This window comes from Cryptomeria japonica, chromosome 4, assembly GCF_030272615.1.
Source record: "Cryptomeria japonica chromosome 4, Sugi_1.0, whole genome shotgun sequence".
NCBI lineage: Eukaryota > Viridiplantae > Streptophyta > Pinopsida > Cupressales > Cupressaceae > Cryptomeria > Cryptomeria japonica.
Window position 1 is genome coordinate 504371473 of NC_081408.1, and position 23687 is coordinate 504395159.

Below are 23687 nucleotides of genomic sequence, written 5' to 3' on the forward strand. Positions count from 1 at the left end.
ACATAAATAGATGTATATAAGTATATATTAAGATATATACAAACCTGTACCCATACCCAAAGGGAAAAAATGTCATATCAGTGCGCCTGAACCCATACCAAGACTAGCAACTTAGGTTCAAACAACAAATAGAGCAAGGTATTTTCGAAAAAAAATATAAAATTGTCGTTAATATTATAATCAAGATAACACAAGATTAAATTAAAGCTCTAACAATCAAGAGAGCAAGATAGTTTGAAAAACATATTTAAATTTGTCATTAACATTCCAAGAGAACAAAATTGTAATTAAGCAATGAAGAGAGCAAGCTAGTTAGGAAAAGATTTTTAAATTGTCATTAACATTCTAACTAAGAGAACACACAATTAATTAAAGTGGATACTTCAATGCCATTAATTTGCAAGTGAGATTATAAAATTGCCAAGGTCAGCTGAGAGGATGAGATAATTCCATAAATATGCCAGTACACTTATCAAGGAAAAATACTTATACTAATTCTAAAACCTGTTATAAATAAACATTTTTACCACCCTAGTACCTAATTTGTACATAAAGATTTGCATTTTCCTTCTAAAAGACATTAACAAATGGATACAAATTAAGACACGCATTGAGAAAACATGCATTTGTATGATGTCCTATCAAATTAGTGTGCCCAGTTATGAAAATACCTTGCGAGCCTGCCGAGCCATCTTCCCTGTGACTACTCGATGTCTCTGATGCTGGAATGCGGTATGATTTCCCTTTTGGAAGATGTATAACAATTTTTGTTCCTCTTCCGCTCTCAGCCTTGCTGACAAGCTTTTCAGTTTCAGTTTTTTCTTCACCATAAATTTGACTGTCAGACAGCTTAGAACTGTTTTTGCTTTTATGGCGCTTGCTTTTCTTTTTGTCACTAGGTGACCCACTTTCAACAAGGCTGTCCTTAAACATCTTGTTGTCAATCTGGCCCATCAATAAGCCAGATTTGATTGAACTTGTTTTGTTGGGATGAGAAAACAAGTTAACCCCATTAGACTTTTGCGAAGCTTCCTCTTCTATCTCTTCATATTTCAAACTATCTTGATCTTTATTTGGTATTGTATCCTCATTTTCTTTCATTTCTGACTGAAACCAATGAAAGCTGTTCTTCACTGCTCCCAAATTACCATTGGATTGAATCTGTGGTCCTTTCCTCTTGACATGTTTTTTATTTATTACTGCATTTTTTGAGGATTTTTTTCCAAACTCCTTTTGTCTTGGCACTTGTTCTTTTCCATTTTTATATGCCTTCTCAGCTGCCCCCTTGTGTACTACTTTACCTTTTTTTGCTGACTCATTTTCTGGCTCAATGGAAGGGAAATCGTTGTCATCGTCTGAAGAAGGACAAAGGTGTAACATTTCCTTCTGTGAAAGGAGTCCAGCTGAGGCCTTTAATGTGGTCACCAGTTCAAGTTCAAATTTATCCCTTCTCCTCCAAAGCTCTTGAACAGCATCATCAAGGTCCTTAACCTGTTCAACAGCAACACAAAAAAGGGGCATAAAATAAGCACAGAAATAACTAAGAAAAAGTTTTTTTCAATGCTCAAATCAGAACAAAACAGAAATGCCTGTTAATAATTTGCAAACCATGGGACCAATCAAACCTGATAACAGTCCCCACGACATGCAGCACATCTGTAATACAAATTTCCATCAGCTTGGAACTGCTGATACTTTTCTTCGCTGCATGATTATCCCACAAATCCCATCATTAAGGTCCACAACAACAGCAATAATCCTAAAATCCTAAAACAATCAATTGAAGAAAATGTGTATCCATAGTATGGAGGCATCAATTCCTAAACAGAAAAAAGGACCATAACATAAGAAGCCTTGAACACTACCAAATCTGAGAATTGATCCCACCCTCACTCAATATCAGTCACTGAAAAATTTTAAAAAGTTGAGTGCTTGACCCTTCAACGGCATACATATACAAAACTCTACCTACGAAATTACAAATTCGAATTTTATTTCACCCCATTGAATAGATAAGCATGCTTCAGGCACCCACCAGTTTGTAAAACTATGCTGACGCTAAATAAATTATAGGTCACAGACAACACAATTCATTTGAGAATGCTTCCGGTAATAACCATATAGAAGTTTTTTGCACCTACATTTAGGAACACACTTCGTAATCCAACATTGGGATAAGGAAAAAATGTAAAAACTTCAAAAGAAGTGTGTGGAACAATCTCTTAATTAAAATTACAGGCAAATGTGACAAGAGCTATTATGCTTAAGGAATCAACTCTAATGTCTTCTTGATTACAATACAGCTGAACACTTACAAAATTGGAAAGATTTAAATACTATAATTGATTGAAAAAAGACCCTAACTAAATTTAACTAATCCTAAAAATTGACACCGAAGTTAACTATCATTTTGATTTATCTTTGATTTGACAATTAGCATTGAATTAAACCCATCAAGATTTCCATAGTCCCACAATGTCTATTGCAAATAGTTTCTAAATTCAATTGTGTAGAATTGTTTTGCATCAATGCTTCGGATCACACTCTGTTATCCATCATCAGGATGAAAGAGAGCAGCTGTAGGAGAAAAATGATTGTTTGCAGACTTAGAGTAGATAAAATAAGGCAAGGGCTGCAATTTTCTCTGATAGTTTCATTCTCAAGAGCTCCGATTACTTGAATTTGTAACATAATTCCCTCCCATGAAGAGTATCAATTGAACTCATCAGATTTCAACAGTCCATACTGTACATAGCATATATTTTCTGAGTTCAGATGTGTAGAATTGTTTTACATCAACATTTTGGATCACATTATGTGATCCATAATCAGGATGAAAGAGAGCAGCCGAAGAAGAAAAATGATTGTTTGCAGACTAAGACCAGATAAAAAAGACAAGGTCTGCAATTTTATTTGATAGTTTGATCCTCGGCAGCTCTAATTGCTTGGATTTGAATTATCAATCATCAGCTGTGACAAAATATACAAAAGGAAATGTTAAAATATATCAATATGGCTCTTTTAATATTTGGTGATGTAGGGTGAGCAGGTGGCTGTTTTCTTCCTAAGCTTCGCCGGTTTTACCCCTTAGGCTTATAAATATCAGCTGATAATTAATAATCATTATTCAATGTCAATGTCAAATATTAAAGTTAAACCAAAATATTTATTTAATAATAAATCATTTTTCAGGGTTGGTTAGGGTTTGTATCCTTTTGCTTTTTTAATACCAAAAAAGAAATTTCTATGTTTGGGGAAGTGGGTTCTTCGGAAGTTCACCCAGGGTCCAGTAAGTGTTAGGGTTTAGGTAGACGGAAGCAATAAACAACATTAAATGATAAATCTAATGCAGAATAAAAGAGGAAAATATAACAAATCACAATAATACAAAGATGTAACGTGGTTCACCCAATGTGGTCTACATCCAAAGAGAAACAGCCTTCCACATTTCTATTATCCAGTGAAGAGCAAATTATAATATGATGATTTCACATTACACGGCCACTTATTCATCAAGCCCTTTTGACAGTTTACGAAGGTCAGTCTACATGCCAAAACAATAGCCGACTACTTTATTAAAAAATGGAAAATTTAATAAAGGAGTCAGGTATTATTGATTTGGGGGGAAAACACGGCAGGCAAAGTCACCAAAATTTAATCCCAGCAGCATGATCAGTCGCCACATACCAACAGTAAGGGCTTGTGAATTCATCCCAGGTATGTGTACCCAAGGTCAACTCACAGACCTGGTCAGAACCCTGGGCAAACCCAGCTCACATCCAGTTCAAACCAGTCAGAGAACAGACAGTTCTGAGAAAAACCAGTAAGTGGTAACACAAGGTAGCCAAATCAAACAGAGGAAAGAAATGGTGTGCTAGACTAAAAAGACCCTTAGTTATGAAAAGTAACTAAAATGAAAGTTAAAATCAATCGGAGAATAAACTGAGTTCTGAGCGGCCCTAGAAACACACGGAGGATGATTATTTAAAAGATTGTAACAAGCTCAGGCTTTCTAAAAGTTGCTCTAAAAAAACTTCTCTTAGAACAACTATAAGTTATAATTCACTTGGTACTATATTTGGAAACAAAATCAGAAATGGACTCTAATATCAGTCTGTGGATACAAACAACTGCTAAACTGAGCAAGAGCAAGTATACATGAAACAAATAGATATACAGCACTATCTCAAACCAGAAAGTAATTGGGCTTCCTATATCATTTTATCAAAAAGAACCACCAATTAATTTTCTTGTTCTTGACACTTGAACAGTAATGGAGCTTGCTTATAATAGCTTTGGACTTGTAAGAAAATGACTCAAATGAACTGTCTACAAAACTTCAAGCATTGACGAGCTAAAGAATATATAATATACCATAGCATTGAGAATACATAACAGATAGAGCTAACATGTTGCAAGTAAAAATGTTAAACCAAACCTGATGCCATCACAAACACAATGAACCCATCGTTGGCAAGCATCACAGCACACCATGGGTGTTGACTCTGAATCCCTATATACCTGCCACAGCCAAATTTCTTGAAAATTATCCTCTTTCCTGACATCCAATGCGTTCTTCCAAAAATCAAAATCTAATATGCAAAGCTATTGATCTACACAATTAGCTCAAGGAAAATGACAAAAAGTCATACACATTAACATAAAATAGACTACGTAAGCCTAGGATCAGGATAATTCCAATCCTTAACAAGATGAATATTAGTATAAAAACTATTTTTTGCTTCTCTCCCATAAGTGATGGGCTTCCTTAGGAATCCAACACCTATGCAGCTATAAGAAAAGGCTTCAGTTTATAACAAATATAGCTATAAACAGCAAACTTCAACAACTAACCATGTACTATAAATTATAAAAGCACAAGTTTAATTAACTGTTTAAATGTTTAGAAAAGGGCCAGAATAACAAAGACTAAGGGCCAGCTGCCAGAGTAACAAAGACTAAGGGCAATACAATCTGAAATTGTGTGCTGAACATTTATATGCAAGGAAAAAGCAAATAAAAAATAGCCATCTTCTGGGTTACCTTTAAACAGACTGGACAGTATTTCCCTTTAATAAAAAGTCTGCCACAAGCATCACATGAAGTATGTCCAATAAACCACCTGCATAAATGAATGATATTTTGTTAAAAAAACAGGACACTTGAAATGCACCAGAAGTTAGAAATGATAACCAACTCAGTTTACTACACAAAGCTACAGTAGTAAAATTGGAAACCTTCAGGTAGTCAGAGCATTATCAAAAATAAAACAACTGACTGCAACAAGAAATGGCAATATCATGAAACCCTCTTGCAAATCATTGCTTATCAATTTATAGAAAAGTCCAATAGATTCTGAATAAGGAGGCAATCATTTACTGAGTTATAATGGGAGAGAATCAACTGTTCGGAAACAAGCTGTCTCATGTTCTGTACAATAACATTCCTGAGCATATAATTGTTTGCCTCAAATTTAGAGATCATCAAGGAATAACTAAATTTACACTATGATATGATAAGAAACTTGGGAATTTTGGCTCGTAAAGTATGAATGCTACTCTGAATAACAAGCAATGTGAATATTAAGATTTAATGGACTCTGACATCAAAAACTATAAAAATGTTTATTCAAAATAGTAAGCAATCACTGGCCCAGATATACCATTAATTATGAATATAGCTGTCAATGCAAAAGCCTAAAAATGAATACAGTTGATGACTGTTCAGTGGAAACAATCTCTCCCATCCTTACCCAACACCAATCCACAAACTACAACCCTCTTAACTTCATCTAAGTGCTTATAAAAGACACAGTTGTAGCATAAGTATCGAATTCATCGCTTTTATGATTGTGTTTTGGTGGAATTTCCTAGCATATAACCATTATTTAGATTAACTAGAAAACCTTACTATTAATCAATTACATTAGTTCCTTAAATCCTTCCGTTGTTTTTTGTTGCTTTTCTAACTTATTAGTATATTACCATTACTTATATCACTCTTTGCAAGAAAAAATTTCCTACTTGTCGCTAGAAGTCAATTTATTGGGTAATTCACATTTCACTTGCTGCAATTAACAGTAAATTAACTTTTCCTGTAATTCAAAAATACTGCAAATTTCTACACTTCTAGATGTTAAATAATTTAAATAAAATGTGTGTTAAAGACTCTTAACAATGTCATACTGAATACTTGAAAAAAAAATAAAAACACTCTTACGCACTGAATTTTACTTCCAAATAATTTTGCAACAGGGAAAGGCATGTTAGCAAAAGTATTAATCATCAACCATTTGCATTCTGCCGCAGGAATAACACCGTCTCTAGTAAGCATACTACTCTCATCCAAAAGTCCAGTGTCTAATTAAAGTAATGGGAAAGTTTTAAAACTTAAAATTAAAACAAAACAAAAAAAGCAAGAAACCGAAAGTCCTCCAAACAGAATTTTGGAGAAAAAAGTGACAATCAAAGGTTTTCTCCATAAAGGGGTGGGGTGGCAGTTTTACTCCATTTCAAAAGGTAAACTAAATTTTTCTGAACACAAGGAAGCCAAAAACTGATTTAAAACCTTAAAAACTACAGGCTATGATGATTTCTTCTTTTTTAACCTTTTTCATTATTTAAAACAATTTCAAGATAAATTTAAATAGTGACTTGATATTTGAAACACAATTCAAAATTAGAAATTTCAGAATTCCTCAAAACATTGTTTTCCCTAATTGCATTCAGTGAAATTAAAAAATTTAAGGATATTAATAATTAAATCAAATCTTATTAGTCAAACCTCTGGATGAAACTCCACCACTCACTCTGTTACGTGTAAGGCTTCAATTTAAGGATTTAATGTCAGATAAACCAATATACATAGATCTGGACCTACAGACATAACTACCAGCTGCAATCAAATTGCAACTCATGGAATAGCTCTGGAAAGGCCACTAGCTGCCATGGCCAATAAAAAAAAATTGCAATTGGGACCACATCAAACATTTTAAAACCTAAAGGGAAGGCAAGGAGAAATATGGGAAACATCCCTTAACATTCTCAAGATGTCAAATATAACCTACAGACATTTGGGGGGCATTAGTCCACAGCTGAAGACCTTAAACCCGTGTGTGCTTTCAAGGCATCGATCAATCCATCAGTGAAGACATTAGAAATAAAACTCATAAACATATACAAGGAGAAGAAATGCTAACAGAATCTTAATGCAGCAGACGGAAAAAATGACAAACTTAACCTACAAAACCCTTTTCGGAAAAACCCAGAAAAAACAGCATACACTCTATTTAAAAAATTATATAGAGTATTTCTTATGTGCTTAACCCTAATCCATTTGCAAGTATTTGTAGGCACATCACCATACGAAACCGCTGAGGCATATTACAATACAATGCATATAAAACCCTGGGCTTAAAAAATCACCTATAATGGTCAAAAAAATTGGATGATCGCCATAACCTCCTACCCAGGGGACAGCCCTTGGCTTCACTAGGTATGAAGGGTGTACATAAGGGGTTTACAAAATGCAAATTATACAGTACAGTTCGGCAATCAAGAGAATACAAATGTTACATCATATCTACTGAAGAAAAGAAAATATTTTGTTCTCTTAAATTTAATTCTAGTTAAGATCCATGTATGTTTTTTTTCTATGAATCCTAACCCACTGTTTTTTTTTATTTGAGAACCATATCCCCTGTACCATCCCCTGCACTTTGGGGCAATCCTCTAACTCGCCCCAGAGCACTCCCTACATCCTCAATCCCAGAAATTAGTTTAAAATCAATCCTGGGTATATGCGAAATAATAAAAATTATTCCAAGTTGATGTAATACCTACACATACTATATAATAATATATCAAAATTAAAAAAGCCCAGAATGCTTCCCAACAATTTCCTCAATCAGACACTCCATGCCCTAACAGAACTCCCTTCCAAATTTCTTGTGCAGTCGAGTACGAGCATGCTTCAACAAATGTGGGAGGGACTCTATAGCTTCTTCGCTTGAAATAGAGATTTTAGACTCATCAACAACCAGCACAAGATGGAAAGAGATTTTCTTCAGGTTGTGAAATCTGTATAGAACCTAATCTTAGTCTTCTCCAGCAGTTATCAATAGATATTTTTCCTAGATATATCGAATCTCTCCTAAGACTTTAGATGACAGCAAAGTGATAAGGTCAAGCAACCCTGCACAAAGCAACAATATTCTAGGCATGATTTACTTTTCATCATTTTGAAGATCTTTTTTTATCCCAGAAATTACTACAGATGTTGCAGTGGTAAGCACAATGAGCATTTGGTAGAGCATGCATTTTTGTGCAAATTCACAAAATTGTGGCCCAATTTATCCAAACTACATGTGTGGATCTCAAAGCAATAGAATTAGCATCTGAAGGATGAAACATACATCAACCCATGTGCTAGGGTAATTTTTTTTCTTAAATTTAAACCTTAAGGTGATAAGGAGCTTGATTTTAAATTTGGACTCTTAGATTTTAAGAATGCATTTCTCTGTATCAAACCTTCATCTCTAACATTCAATCCACAGATTCCTTTTCAGCTGCTTGTATTTGGATAATATTGCCTTGTGTGCCTTTACAATATTGGGAGCCCAACAAACTTGTGGCAATTGAGAATGTACTTGGTAAGTTTTTTGTGTTTCAGATGCAACTGCTTGCAAAACCTGCACCACTTATTCTTATCTTTAAGTGGAGATGGATGTCAACAAGGACTTATCTGCTGAAGTTTCTTTGAAGGTAGGTGATAGAAATTGAAGACAAGCAGTTGATAATAGGAAAATTGCCTTCAAGAGTAGAGATTCTTTTTTCCTATGAGCATCACGCCACTAAATGCCATAAAAAGAATTTCAAACTGGTGTTCCTGAGCAGGGAAAACAAATTTTGTTTGTGCCCTTGAAAGTTCATAACCCACCTAGTGGGCAGTTGCTAAATCTCATCACCATTTGATTGTTTCTGATGAATTGCAAGTAGATGAGTTTTAATCAGCTCATCAGAAGGGGTATGTCTCCCTCATTGTGCCCACTCTTTCCCAAGAAGAGAATGAAGATTTTTCTGTAGATTCAGTTGCAGAAATGGTCCCTTCAGTTTCCATGACAAAGAGAAAGGTCCTAGGAGATATCACAGTTCCAGCCCCTGAAATAAAAAGGCAAGATTCTTCAGTTAAAAACAATGTTTTGAAGTATCTAACCTCTTCAGCTTCAGAGGTAGAGCAGGATAATTTAGAGACTCTTGGAAGGGCAGATCTTGATTTGGGATTGCAGTTTGCATCCTCCTCTAAAAATGACTGGATCGAACTAAAAAATTGTAAGAAGGAACTTGCAAAGAATAAGACTCCATCGCTGATGACTCTTAGAGCCTCTAAGGACATGAAGAAAGTACCCCTGTACATTAAGGAGTTAAATCTTGACAATGGAGGTGTTTATAGTTTTTGTGAATTTCACAAAGGAAAAGGTCATAGAATGAAAAATTGTCACCGCTTGAAGAACATCATCCAAGATCTTATTGATCGAGGAGAGGTATGATAGTAGGTGGAGAGTACTGCTTGCATGGCATGTATCCAGGGTCTCCCTAGAAGAAGGTTATATGGGAGGGGTAGATCTAGGACTTGGCAAACCATATCCTTCACCACAGGTCCTACCCTGACTGATAGAGTGACACAGTTTTCATTCAAGACTTTTTTTCCTTTTTTTAAGCAGGGAAGTTGACATTTAGAAAGTATATGCGTATTAGTTCTTTTCTTTTTGTCACCATTAAATAGTTACTTCACACTTGAAATGTGTTGAACATTTATATTAAAGCGAGACGACTTCAAATCCTTTAATTCACATATCAAAAAAATAGGTCTATCCTAAATTTCAAAAATGTGACCATATATCTACCAATTTGAGTCCAAACTCAACATTGCAAATTGATTTAAAACAACACATTAAAAGTGGTGGATAAATATAAAAAATTAAAATAATTATGAATTTAGGTGAATAAAAACATAGATGTGAAAGTTGAAATATTTGGGTGAAAAAAACCTCACTCCATTTTTCAAATTTTGAGTGAATTAAGACCTCACTCCTTTTTCTCGGGCTCTCATTCAAACAAAATGAAGACACGGGTCCTACACTACAAATAAGGACTGCAAATTGATCTCAACACAACACATACTGAAGAATATATAATGGTTGGAAGGCACATTTAACACAGATAATTGACAATGTAGAAGGGCATATTACTGCAAAAAATGAACAATAGGGGCAGATTTAAAACCATCTTTTCAGCACAGACATATCAAACATTATCAATAAATAAATTTTTCCATAAAAAATTATTTAATTAAAACGAATATCATTGGCAAACGTACAATAAGTTTCTGGAGAAATAGAAAACATCATATTTCAATCTTCTTGTATTATATTTGTCAAAGTTAGCACCTTAGGTTGATATCATAAATTACCAATTTTAGTGCATTATCAGAGACTTGATTGAACACCAAAATTTAGTGTCAGCCAAATCTGTTCAAACTAAAGTTGACTGTATCTCGGAGGACAATAAAAAATTAAAGAATCATTAAAAAGGAACTATGAAAGAAAAGGTGGAAAGGCCTCGCCGGTTCTCCCACATCATTAGTAAAGAACAAAAAAAAATGGATAGTATTGCCACCATTGGCCAACAAAAGAAAAAATTTATTCATCAACTTACCAGTATGCAAGTTTCTCTTTTCAGCATCTATGTAATTATCTTGTTCCATAAAGTATCATTTTATAATTATTAAATCACGCAATACATATTCTTTAATATATTCCTTACATTTCAAAATTCTAATTATTGCTAAAAACGCAAACTTTAGCAAACCTCCCTCCATCTTATAGCCTATTAAATGTCAAATCCACAACAAATCATACTTTACTTAGTGTTCACATATTCTCAACCAGATTAGTATGATTCTGTCAATTGTACGCTATCTGAAATTTTCAAAATATTGGGATAACTCACAATATAAGCATGTTCCTAATTTCTTCAACAAGTTAATAACTAATATTTCTTAACAAACTCTTCAAAAAAATGATATAAAATTTAAAAGTGATCAACAATCAAGTTTCAGAAGAATGTATAGCAAAAATGAGACAAATTTAATGAAGTGATATGAAGTAGTATCTAGATAAAAGAAGAGTAATTACCTGGTACTAATCCCACTACCAGGGACAGTCGATCCACAACTATGACACCATGTGTGCTTTGAACACAGATATGGCCCAGGTGTTACATTCTGTTCACAAGTATAAATTGTGTTAAGTGCGTACCCAGAGAATCATTTTAAAAATACATGAAGTATTAGAGATCTCTACAAAGAAAAGACTAAAGCAAGTCTGTTCAGATGCTTACCTTATGAGGGGGTTGTTGGCAATAAGAATGACAAGCTGCATCACATCTTTTACAAAACATAAGCTTGCTAGGGTCCCCAGTTCGCTTGCATACCTGGAAACCAGTCACCTCAATCTATTATTCAATATAAATGATAGTTCATGTAAGAATTTTCAAAAGAACAACATCGGCATCTTAATTAATTACTAATTAGACAACTACATTGCATGCTACATGTATCAAGATTGTGACTGCTATGCAGCGAGTTGCCAACTAAATGGGGATGCATATAGATAGCAAGAAGACCATGTTTAACTCATTAATGTAAATTTAAATACATATCCCACACTATCACTAATTACATGACCACAATGGTTATTGTTACATCAACGTATCGCAATTGTGGATGCTAATATCATGATTGTGAGTGCCACACAAGAAGTTGCCGGCTAAATGGGGATGCAAATGAATATTTCAATGGCCATGCCTACCTTGTAAAAGAGTTTTATATGCATTTCCGCAAATTGTAGCCATTCAATGAGTATGAAAATGAGTAAGCTAATCTAGCAAACCAATTACAAGTTCCTTCATTAATACAACAATTCTATGTAGATCCAAAGGAATACTATAAATTTGGAAAACCATCTTGTCCGGTCCCTTTAAATTAATGCTATTTGTAGTGTACCGCAGGGTTATGTGTACCTTGTGGTGTAACTTGCCCTTGAATGCGTAATCTGCACTCATTTGTATTGGGTTAATTTTTTATTGGGTCAGCCTACCATTCTGTAAAATATTGAAACGTGTATAAATAGAGTCAATCTCTCCTGCCTTTTCGGTCATTTTTGTAGCATTTCATTCTATATCGTATGGTGAGATTTTCATTATGGTGCCTCTTGACACTGCCCACATTGGTGTTCTTTCTATGCTTGGGAAGTTTTTTATGTTTCAAAATCTAAGTGTCATGGACCAACAACATGATTAACTGATTATCAGAATTTCAACAAAAGGATGAAAATCAATTACCAAGCATAAATTACTCATAACACTAAGAGAATTTAATTTTTGAATATCGTTTCTTTCGCCTATACCTCAAGAACATTAAGACATTAAAAATTGGCAAACAAAGATGCATATGGAACAGAGAGAATCTTCAAACACAGGAATCAAGCAATGCAAGATTGCAGTTATCACTGGTGGCCATTGTTGACTTAAATCCATCTCTAATTGACATTCTGAATCATCATGGATCAGCAAATAAATATTTTGCTGCTTCAGATACATTGAATCGTTATAAGAAATAGAAGATTCAGTTTTAATTGAGGCTAAAATGCGAGCACTATCCATTGCAATGTACCATGCAAAATGGAAAGGCCAAAAAAGAATGCAAAGAGACACAATGTAGTGTAGGAAAGACTACAGGAAAGGCAATGAAGGAACTGAAACAAGAAGGTACAGACAACTAGATATCTGCAGTTGACTGTGTATGCAGATGTGATCATCATTCCCAACTTTGAGACCGTAAATTGTGGACACACAATAATAGATATGCTCAATAACAGGAAAGGCAAAAAATGAATTGAAGCAAGAAAAAGTAAAACAGTAAGTGCAGAGAACTAAATTTCTGCTGCTCGCTATGCATGCAACTGTGATCAAAGTCTACTAAACATAGTGTCTATATTTATAATTTCTGTGCTGTAATTTGTGGGTTCACAATAATAGATACACAAAATTTTGGCTACCCTTGTTCTTGCAATTAGAATAATCATTAGAGCAGCTGACATTTTTTTGGTGAGGGAGGGTGGGGAGGAGAAAGTGTTGTTTTGCAACTGAGATATCCAGCAATCACAACACCTAAGTTGCAAAATCAACATACTTACCTGCCGATTCCAGAAACAAAACATCCCAGATTCAGAATCCATCCAAAAATGATTGCAGATTTGGTTAGCGTTTGGCATTTTCACGTCGAAACAATTCTGCCAAAAGTTTGCCATACCCGTCCGATTCTATCAATAACTTAGCTTCCCAGACGATTCCATACAAGAAAAAAAAACCTAAAACAACACATTTCACAGACGCATTTGACAGTTTCCTTATTTTCATGCTGCAACGCCACATACAAGGAATTTTTTAGAGTTTTCTATATTGCAGACAGTCAAATTGAGTTCGTTTGATGTGATGGAGCTCTTTTGATGTCCAATCACTTGTTCCCTGTGACTCTCCCTCACGATTATTGAACAAATTCCATCAACAGTCGGGTCATAAATAATATTAAATATACTATAATATTTATATAGTAGTGAAGCCCTATTCTACAATATTCATTAAATACTAGAGTTTGTTGTATAATTTAAAAAGTAGTATAATTTAATATTATATAGCTTTAAATTTCTATTTGATATTTATTTGTAATTTTGTATGATTAAATTAAAATAGTAAAGTTGAAGTCTAATACAATATATTATATTTTATTAAATATGATGAATGTATATAGTCTATATGTAATATGTATCGTACAGATGCACCCAAACTTACCCAGCTCCCCCCAAAAAATCCACTGTACCTCAGTATAATACCTACGTAACAGTACCTGTACCCATATCCGATTTGGCAACTTACACAAAAACATATACCATGAAAGTTTAATAGCAACAACTGCCAGCTGACCTGGAATAGCAATCCTTGAGAGGTTACATGTCATTAAGGCATTAAAAGAGCTATAAACTTATAATTGATAGAAACAATAATCAGTAACAAGGTATTTCCTTGTTTTGGCAACAACAAAACATCTTGAGTACATATACCAAGACTTACTAGTAATTAGCAGAAGGAAAAGATTACTTTAACCAAAAGTGTATACTGCTAGCCAAGAGTTGAAGTTGCACTAACCTCACAGCTCATACATGAGGGGCAAACCCAAGAAGCCCAGTTAAATAGATCTGCCAGAAAAGCATACAAAAATGTTATACATATCATTGACAAGCATATTTGCTACTGCTGAATAGAATGTAACATTTATTGCCATTTTCAGAAAAATGAGCTGCATACAATATTACAAAAAACCATGTAAAATTAAATTGTGCTCAGGTATAAATATGTTTTGTTAATTAACCACCTCTGTTTTCAGCCCAACGTTTTAAACAGCTCCTGTGATATTTCTTATTGCAGCTTCTGCATGAGAGCATTCTCTCAACCTTTTGGGTACCTTCGTCTTCTCCAGAAAAGCATATCCTACACATTATTTTTGGCACTATTGATCCTTTCTCTTCTAAAAAACTGTCACTTTTAATTGCTTCCTCGGCTAGATGGGTGCCCTTGTGTCTTCCCAGTCGCAAAACAGCTTCCGCTTCTGATTGCTGCAAAATATATGCAAATATAAAAAGAAACCAATTAGAATGGCATTTAATGTATGCTATTGAGAATCTTTATATAATATAAATTAAAAAACAAATAGAAAGTAGCCAAGATGAATGGGTAATTTCTACTAGAGTGAAAGATAACAAATTAAACCCATTGCATGTTCACATGTGTACCATTATTTGATAGATATTATCTTCAATCTATATTTTCACAAACACCAACATACAAAAACAATATGATAATATAGACCAAGTCGGAATTCAGGAAACCATAACAAGCGTTTGATTCAAGTACTGGAGTAGATTTGATTTCCTTCAAGAAAAAAATATTCAGAAACATAAGGCAATTGAGGATAACCGAAAATGAAAAGGAAACAGAAACAAGCAATTGATGTAGAATTGCCCCACAACATGTAAAGGTGCTCCTAGGAAGGGTTCCGTTGCCTTCAAATACTGGACCAAATGTCATTTCCTTCTAAACAAACTCATCAGAAACATCAGGTTTTGGGAATAACTGAAAGGAAAATATAAGAAAAGATTCCAGGGAAAGTATCCTGCTTCCTCTTAGGATTGTCCAGTTAGGCCCCTCTTAGCTCACGACATTCACCCATCAATATTATCAAATCCTGTGTTGTCCTAAGATGATGGTGTATGATGAAACTAGCAGTTCCCCCTGATCTCTGCTATGGGCATTAACAGGGGCTAAGACACAGAGTTCTGACAAAATTCATAAAGGTTGAATTTTTTTAATCTAATTGTTAACTCTAAAAATTATTGAAAATTGTGCAACAAAATAGGTCAAAAAATGTTGACCAAACAATAATATTTAACATAAAACCCCACATCCATCTGCTAGGGTTTTACCAGTGCACTTTTTAATTCTTTCCTAATAGAAAAATTGTGTAGTTTGTTGTCATTTGTTTCTTTCCTCTACACCAAAAATAGTTTACAAATAATGCATTCAGTTGCCTTGTGTTCACTGAAAACTATGCATCACAGTATTAAACCTCTTTGTCCGTTGCACACAACTCTGCCTTCAGAGCAGCATTTATGAAAACCAGATAGCGTTAAGGGATAACAAAAGATTAATCTTCTGTGCTCCAATAATAACAAAAGAAATGCAACCCCTTTATTCTGAGATTTGATCTCTGCGCATAGAGTTTAAGCAACAGCATTTTTTGGGTCCATGGGAAGAGCTTTCAACAGGCATTGCCCCAATTTTGGTAAATATTTATGTTTTGGGTGTGTTTATTAGATTTTATTTGAACCTTTGACTTTAATTTTTAACAATTACTGTTTCTACCTGCAGTTTTATATTTCTAGTTTATACTTAGTTTTATATTTCTTTTACTTACTATTTTTATTGTTTCAGTAATTTTATTTTTAATTTTCGTTAAAAAAAATTATGTTTTAAGTTTTTTATTCAATTTTATTTTGGTTTTTAACTGTACTGTAACAATTATTAATATAATGATTGGGTCAGTCCCACGTGTAGAACAGATGTTTGAACCATTAAAAGACATGGAGAAATGGTCAAGGTTTGAAACCTGATTGAAATGCCGTGCCAAGGCATGGGACCTCTCCAGGCATGGCCAAGGAGTTAGAAGGGGCTCACCCTGCCTTCAGCACCTTCTAAGTGGGCAGCACCTCACTGGGCTCCAATTCTTCTTGTATCAGAAACAAATAAAAAAATTAAAAATTAAAACTGACAGGAACATAGAGGATGGTGGGGTTGCAGCACCTACAAATTCAACTGCAACTTGCCCGAAGTTTGGGATATCTGTTGATGAGGGCAAGGATTTGGTGTGGTTAGACCGAAATGAGAACAGAATTCCTCCTTTCTCTGCGGGGATTTTTTGAAAGCACCAGGAAAGCAATATGTCTAGAAGTCTGCTGTGAAGAGCTTTGTTCTTGTAGGGCTGTGGGATTATGAAGTGATGGGGAAGATAGTGTGGGTTGTCTACCTTCTTTGTCCATCAATACTCTTTCTGTAGTTAAGAAGAGAAAGGGCAGGAAACCTGAAGCAGAAATATTGTGCCAAGAAGCATGGCGCTCTATTGGGTGTGGTTCATAGTCCACTACAGAAGCTCCCCTTCCTCTAGAGGCAGATTGAATGCGGAACATACTTGATCTCGATCTTCCTAGTTCAGAGTTTAGTTTATTGTGGATTTGCCCATTGCTTCTTTTTGGTTGGTTAATAAAATCTTTGGTCAGGAGTAGTCTAGGATTTCTACTCACTTGGCTTTGTAAAGAAGGGTCTGTTTAATTGTTATGAGGCTTGGCTTCTTTCTTAAATGGTCATTTCTAAATTTTTAGGTTATGTGTGAGGAACCCAATAAATTTCCTCACTTATCAAAAATAAATCCCTTTTAATGTGGTAGAAGATAAAAAGGCTAAAAGCCTGTTCAAAATAAGATTCTGTGGAAATCTCCTCTAGAGAGCTTCCTCAAGCTTAATTTTGATGGGCCATCTAGAGGTAAACCTAGTCCTACTAGTGGTGAAGTGGTGTTAAAAGATTATCAAGGGAAATTGTATCATGGGGTTTACTTCTCACAAGTCCAAAATGAAGGATTTGGGAAACAGTGGTATCTAGGATCGGCTTGGCTTTGATCTCAAGCTGCAAAATGCTTGTAATTGAAGGGGACTCAATGAATGTCATTTGAGGTCTTAAGAAAAAAGAATGTGAAAACCGGAAGCTGCACAGTTATTAGATGAAGTGGTTGTCCTTTGCAAAGGATTTGATGAAGTTTATTTTCTCACTACATTAGAGAAGCTAATAAGGTGGCTGACTCTGTAATGTCCCCTTTTCTTCGAGAGATAATTAATTAATTAAATGTTAAATAGTCCCCTATGGGATTATTTAAATTTAATTAATTAGCAGCTGGACATAAAGTGACTTTATAATAATGTCAATTACAAATTATAAAGTAAAGTTACTTTTGAGGAGAAAAATAAATTAAAAGAGAAATAAAATAAAATAATAAAGCGAATCTTCTATAAAACACTTCTAGAAAGTTCACTCATGGATATATAAGGATGAGAAGGCAATTCATTTTGATTATTCTTGACTTGTTATTTTGAAAGAAACTTTTCCTTGAGAGCTTGAGAGCTTAACTTGCAGGTTCAGTAAACCCTAGGACGGAAACCCTAGAGGTTTTGGTTGTTTGGACGAAAACCCAGATCAGCCCACTTGGTGAATTCATCTCAGAATTCACAGTTGTGCTTCATTATTCAGTTTGGAGAGATTCGTGGAGTTTCAGAGATATTTCTTTGCAGGTTGATACATTGCCAGAAGGGTTTTGAGCATCATTCTATGTCATTCTTGTTATTTTAAACCCTAGGTATGTTAACCAGATTTATCTAATTGATTATGCCCTAGGTTGTATTCAGATTTGCAGTATTTAGTAAGCCAACATAAATCAGAAATAGAACAAAAGACAAACAAGCATACCCTGGGAAAACCTCCAAGGAGGAAAAACCCAGCATGAAAGACCCACAGGTCAGATTATATATTCTCCTCTAAAATATAACTACAATACTTAGCTCGAATCTGATCTTCACATATCAGATCTGTCCTTGTATGCTTCAATGACTTGCATCAAAATCTACCATGTCCATTTGGACAATTTCGCACCAAGCTGAATAAGTTCGCACTCTTCCTTAAGTTCGCACAGCAGAGCTAAATCACCTTTTGATATGATTAAACTTTATTGAAATGACTTGCAAATTGTCATTTACTTATATGCATCTTTATTCCTTTTAAGTCGGCCTCCTTGTAAGTCGGCCTCCTTATTATTTTTGGCACTAATGTTATTTTGGAGTGTATTTAGCGTGGCATGGAGAATACGGACGGGGTCACGTTATTTTAGGGTAGGACCCGGTCCTAAAAGGGGGTTCGGATGTTGCCTTAAGGCAATCCGAACCCCTATACCCCTAGTTACAATCAACAATTCTGGTATTTACAAACCTATTGATAGGTCTGATGTGTAATGGCAGATTTTTGAGTTGTATTTGGGCATGTTTGGCCTATGTATTTGGATGTAATTGCATGTTCAGAATTTCTGATTTGTAGCAGCAGACTGAATAATCTTGAAATCAGATATGTTCCATATATATGTTTGCATTTTTTTTGGATGAGTTCTTGATTGCAGATATTATCATAAGGGATCATTTTTGGCATCTGTGTTTGTTGTTCACATTTGTTGTAACCAGAAATATAAATCAGAATTCTAGGGTTTGGAGCAGAAAACAAAAAAGCAGAAAATCAGGGCAGAATTTATGAAATTACTTTTAGAATTATAGCAACATATCCTATTCGGGTTATTTCAGACTCTCTAGCCAATGCAATATTGATCAAGCCCTAAATCTTGGCTTTCATTAGCAATAGATATGACCCATGGGTAAACTTGGATAAATATTTGTTTAATGATCCTCCTCGATTGTGGGCCCTTTGATTTCTTCCCCACTTGTGACCACTTGTCCTTTAAGTTGATTATTTGTCAACATGTTTTTGGTAGTTAAGCTTGCATTTGATGATTGTTTTGGGCACTAGCATTTATTGCTCAGTAGGTCCTATGGTCACCTCTCAAGTGAGCATGTGGGACTTCTTTAGTTGTGATGGACAGTAGCATCCATGAAGGTGTATGCCTTGTTTGCATATTGGTGTTGTGTTTTGTGGTTTCTTTACAAAGGTTTTTCTTCGTCTCTAGTTTAGTGGGTAGTTGTACCTATAAAAGTCCAAAGGCAAAAATCCTTTTAAGGGAATCATTGTCTAAGGGTGACCTTTTGTTGCCTTAAACTCGGTCTCCCTAAATTTAGTGAAGTTGATTTAGGGTCTAGAGTAGTGCTGATGACAGTAGGGTAATTTGTTCCCATGCATCAATTTCGGTAGACTTTCATTTCAAAAATGAGGGCATAATTCAATCAATGAGATTTTAAAAATAGATCTTTTTTTCATTCACTGTCAAATGTCCAAGTTGAGAATTAGAGGAGGTGGGTAGTGACAAGGCTAAATCTAATACAATCTACTCACTTGAGTGAGTCAGTTTTGGTTGATGCTTTATGTCTTCTCAACAAGTAACTTATTGCAATGCATAGCAAGCTTCAAGAACTCACAAATTTTTGTTTAGACATACTCAATCGGAGGACTCAAGAAGTCACCAAAGCATTTAGATTGCCTTCTCTTTCTAGTGTCATGTTAGAACAAATAGTCAAGCAGCAAGATACTATTCCTAGAGTCAAGTTTGAAGCTATAGGTAGTTGTTGCAGTCTTAAGGTCACTGAGTCAAAATTGGTGCCTCCTCAAGGTTGGGCTTTAGCATTCAAGATTCTAAGTGGCTCGGTGTTACTTCTCATGGTGTAGATGGTTAAAGGTTATCTCAAGCCTGGTAGCATTATTTCTATTGGTCTCTATAGTATTTTGATGGGCAAATTAACCCATGGGTTTTCAGTTTTTTAGGTGTTTGGTTGATGTATCTAGTCATAGTTGTGGTACCAATACTAGCATCTTTGTTTATCTAAAAATGTTATTCAATTTATCCATTATATTTTGTGAATCAATATTTTTCAAATTATATGTTCAAGGTCTGCAACAAAACCCTCTCTAATATTTTAAAAAATCTGTTATTAATATTTTTTGTTTTTCTTTAGTTTTATTATTTGTGCAATATTTTTATTTTTATTATTTAAAAAATATTACGCTTTAAGTTATTTTAAAATACTTTATTTTTTGGTTTGTAAATGAGGGATTTGGGGCTCTCTCCCTTTGTTTTAAACTTCCAAAAACAAACAACCAATACATTTTAAATGTGTATTGAAACTCGTAAACAAATTAATAAGTGCTATAAAAAGATCAAACCCCCAACAAAACAAAGCCTTTCCATAAAAACAAAAAGAAACCACTAACGAAGGACAAAGAAAAAAAAGTTGTCTAAACATTCTCTAGTTCTTTAACAAGCAAAAGAATCCTTCCTTTTAGCTTTGGAGGATCTAAAAGTCATCAACAAAAAAAAAATCTTTCTATTTCGGTTCTTCTTTTGAGATTTAATTTCAATCCAATTTGTCTCTAAGTAAGATATAAAATCATTTCACAAATCAAAGCCAAACCCCTCAAAACAATCTAGATCAGCCTTCACATTGTTGAAAAAATTTTACGCCAATTCTAGATTCAAACCCTTATAGATTGCTTAAGATCGTCCTTTTTATTTTGCCATCTAATTATTTGGACTGGAACCTAGAAAAGACTAAGTCAACATTACACTCCTCACAAAATGATTTATAAGGGGAATCAAAATGAATGAGAGACCACTCATGATTAACCTCTTGAGAATCATCCCTAACTAGCTCATTACAAACAATCAAATGATGATGAGAGGTTTCTACATCCCACCAAGTGGGCTTCAAAGGAGTCTTCAAATCTTTCTTTCCCTGGTCAAAGATAAGCGACATGAAATCCATTATACTACATAGGGAGGTAAAATGCCCAAAGGAAGAACACCAAGCAATTTTTTAGTCAACTATTTGTCTCTAGCCTCTAGATCCAATTTTAAGAAAGATTTCATCTAAACACCCTTTGGAAATTTCCATTTGTACACAAAATTGAGCAAACATAGTGTAGGATCTATCGGTAGCCTCATTAGCAACACAATAAAAACTTCCCTCGAGCATTCCCCATCATTATTAGCATTGAATCTTCCCTAGATTGCAAGGCTAGGCAAACAAGTCTCACCCAAATAAAGCCAAAAGAAAGGGATCCATTTGAGGATCAAAAGTTAGGGATAAAGGTTTGTAACTCTCAAGTACTCACAAGATTTCCACAACACAGCTTCTTTCAAGCTTAATTCATCAAGTCATCAAGCCAAGTCTTTGGGAAGACTTAGCAAGTCAAATAGTGAGTTAATGGTGTGTACTCACCAAGTTCATGTAAAAAACTCGCGATGTGTAGGAATGATATGAAAAATGCAATTTTGACACTAAAAAAACATGGTTGTTAGCCTTAAAATTTATGAAAATGGCACATGTCATGAATGCTAATGTGGTCTTGAAGGCATTCAATTGAGCTTAGCCCCTCAACCCCACCCTAAAACGCACCAACAAACTCAATTGATACATTTTCCAATTGAATTTTGCATTAAATTTATATTTTTTAGGAAATTTAGTTATTTTCATTTGCCATGTTTTCCTAAGTTTTTATCTAGTTTTATTGTCAAAAAAATTGGTCTACTAAGTATTACACATGTAATTAGTAAAATAAATGAATGAATTAAATGAATGATCGAATGATCATTTATAGAGTTACAAGATCGATGTTTCCATTATGAAACAATTGATAACATAAGCAAAATTAGAAACATCTAATATTTACAATAGAATACAAAATTGACCATTAATAATTAATAACTATGATATTATTCTAATACTAAGTGTGTCAAATGAGTATGCAAACAATGCCATAGACCAAATTTTAAACCAACTCTTCAATCCTTAAAGAATAATGAAAAAGCCACAAGCACAAGAATAAAATTAGATTTCGTTATAAAATACTCTGATGGTGCTTTGCTTTGCAAGGAACACTCTTGTTTGCTCCCCTCTTCCAATGACAGCACCTCCCCACAATGGCACAAGGGCTTGGAGTTTAAAGCTACATCCTGCAGCTCGAGCCCTACCAAGGGCGAGCAAGTGGTTCCAAATCACAATCCTGCACCAATCCCTGTTGCGGATGCAACAAACCCTTGTTGTCAGTTTCTACTCTTGCAAAAGGAAGATTCTTGACTAAGTTTCAAGGATGCAATCATCAGGGCACCCATGCACAATTTGTGGGGCAGAAACAATCCAACCATAGAGTTAATATGCCTCTTGCGCATGATTTGTGCCCTAATTCGAGTGGGTACATTTGGCAAATTGGTGTGGTTCACATTACTTCAAGGAGGATATGGTGCATACTACCCCTAACCCTTTGGATGGCGACAAACAAACCAAATCGAGCAAATCCTTTCATGTTGCACTAGCCTCAAACCCCTCTTCTCCCAGCCAAACTGGTAACATGGACAACCCCATTCCTTCAAACACTTTGATTGATCCCAAAGATTTAATTAAGTGGTTCTATAAGCAATGGAGAAGATTTTTGTAGAATCGTGCTCTCATTTGTATATTAACAACGACATGGCCAAAACATTGTGACCTCCCCTCTTGGATCACAAAATTTTGGAAAGATGGTATGCAAGAAGACATCAGTATTTACCCCTGCACTAGGGGGATTTTGATTCTCAAATTTGAGTCCTTTGAGGACAAATAGATGGTGCTTAAGACCAGTCCTTGGTTCTTCAATGGATATTGTTTGTGCATTAAACCCTGGTTCCCTTCCTTTGATCTACGGATAGAGACTTTCTCCTCTGTGTTTCTCAAGGTGTGTTTACCTTAACTTCCTCTACAACTCTAGGAAATAGAGAGTCTTTGTGCCATTGTTAATGGCATAGGTAAGTTTCATTGTATTCAAAAGAAACAATTAATTATGAAAGTTATACATGTGCTCATCTTTGTGCCGATATGGATCTTTTCAAGGGTATCCTGACAAAAATTTCACTAAAAGTGGACAACAAGTGCTGGAGACAACTTGTTGATTACAAAAAAATCCCATTCAGATGCAAGACACGCTTTTCAACTTAACATTTTACACAGTAATTTCGGAGTTCATTTGTCCAAGCTTAGAGAGGTGATGCCCCAAGTAGTAAGCCCACTTAGTGGATCAAGGCTGAATGACGCCATTATATCATTCCTCCTAGCGGTCAAAATGATTTGGTTGCTTCCTATGCTTTTTCAGATGCTGTCTTAAATCCAAACACTTCTCAATATGCTGTCTCAAATCCAGACACTTCTCCACTCAATCTACAAAACCAGTCTACTAGGGATTTGCATAAGGCTTCTCCTGATATGATATCCAATCAGGTAAACCTCC

General features: G+C 34.8%; 1 protein-coding gene across 1 annotated transcript in view; it reads right to left on the minus strand.

Annotated features, from left to right (window-relative positions):
- LOC131053464 (uncharacterized) overlaps nt 1-23687 on the minus strand; it is a 31667-nt gene that overhangs the window by 3225 nt on the left and 4755 nt on the right. The window contains exons 3-10 of the mRNA XM_057988075.2: nt 14491-14731; nt 14265-14314; nt 11400-11492; nt 11195-11283; nt 5044-5122; nt 4439-4521; nt 1626-1704; nt 672-1491 (exon numbers count right to left, since the gene is read on the minus strand). Coding sequence (XP_057844058.2) covers nt 672-1491; nt 1626-1704; nt 4439-4521; nt 5044-5122; nt 11195-11283; nt 11400-11492; nt 14265-14314; nt 14491-14731 — 1534 coding nt within the window. The remainder of the gene's footprint in view (nt 1-671; nt 1492-1625; nt 1705-4438; nt 4522-5043; nt 5123-11194; nt 11284-11399; nt 11493-14264; nt 14315-14490; nt 14732-23687) is intronic.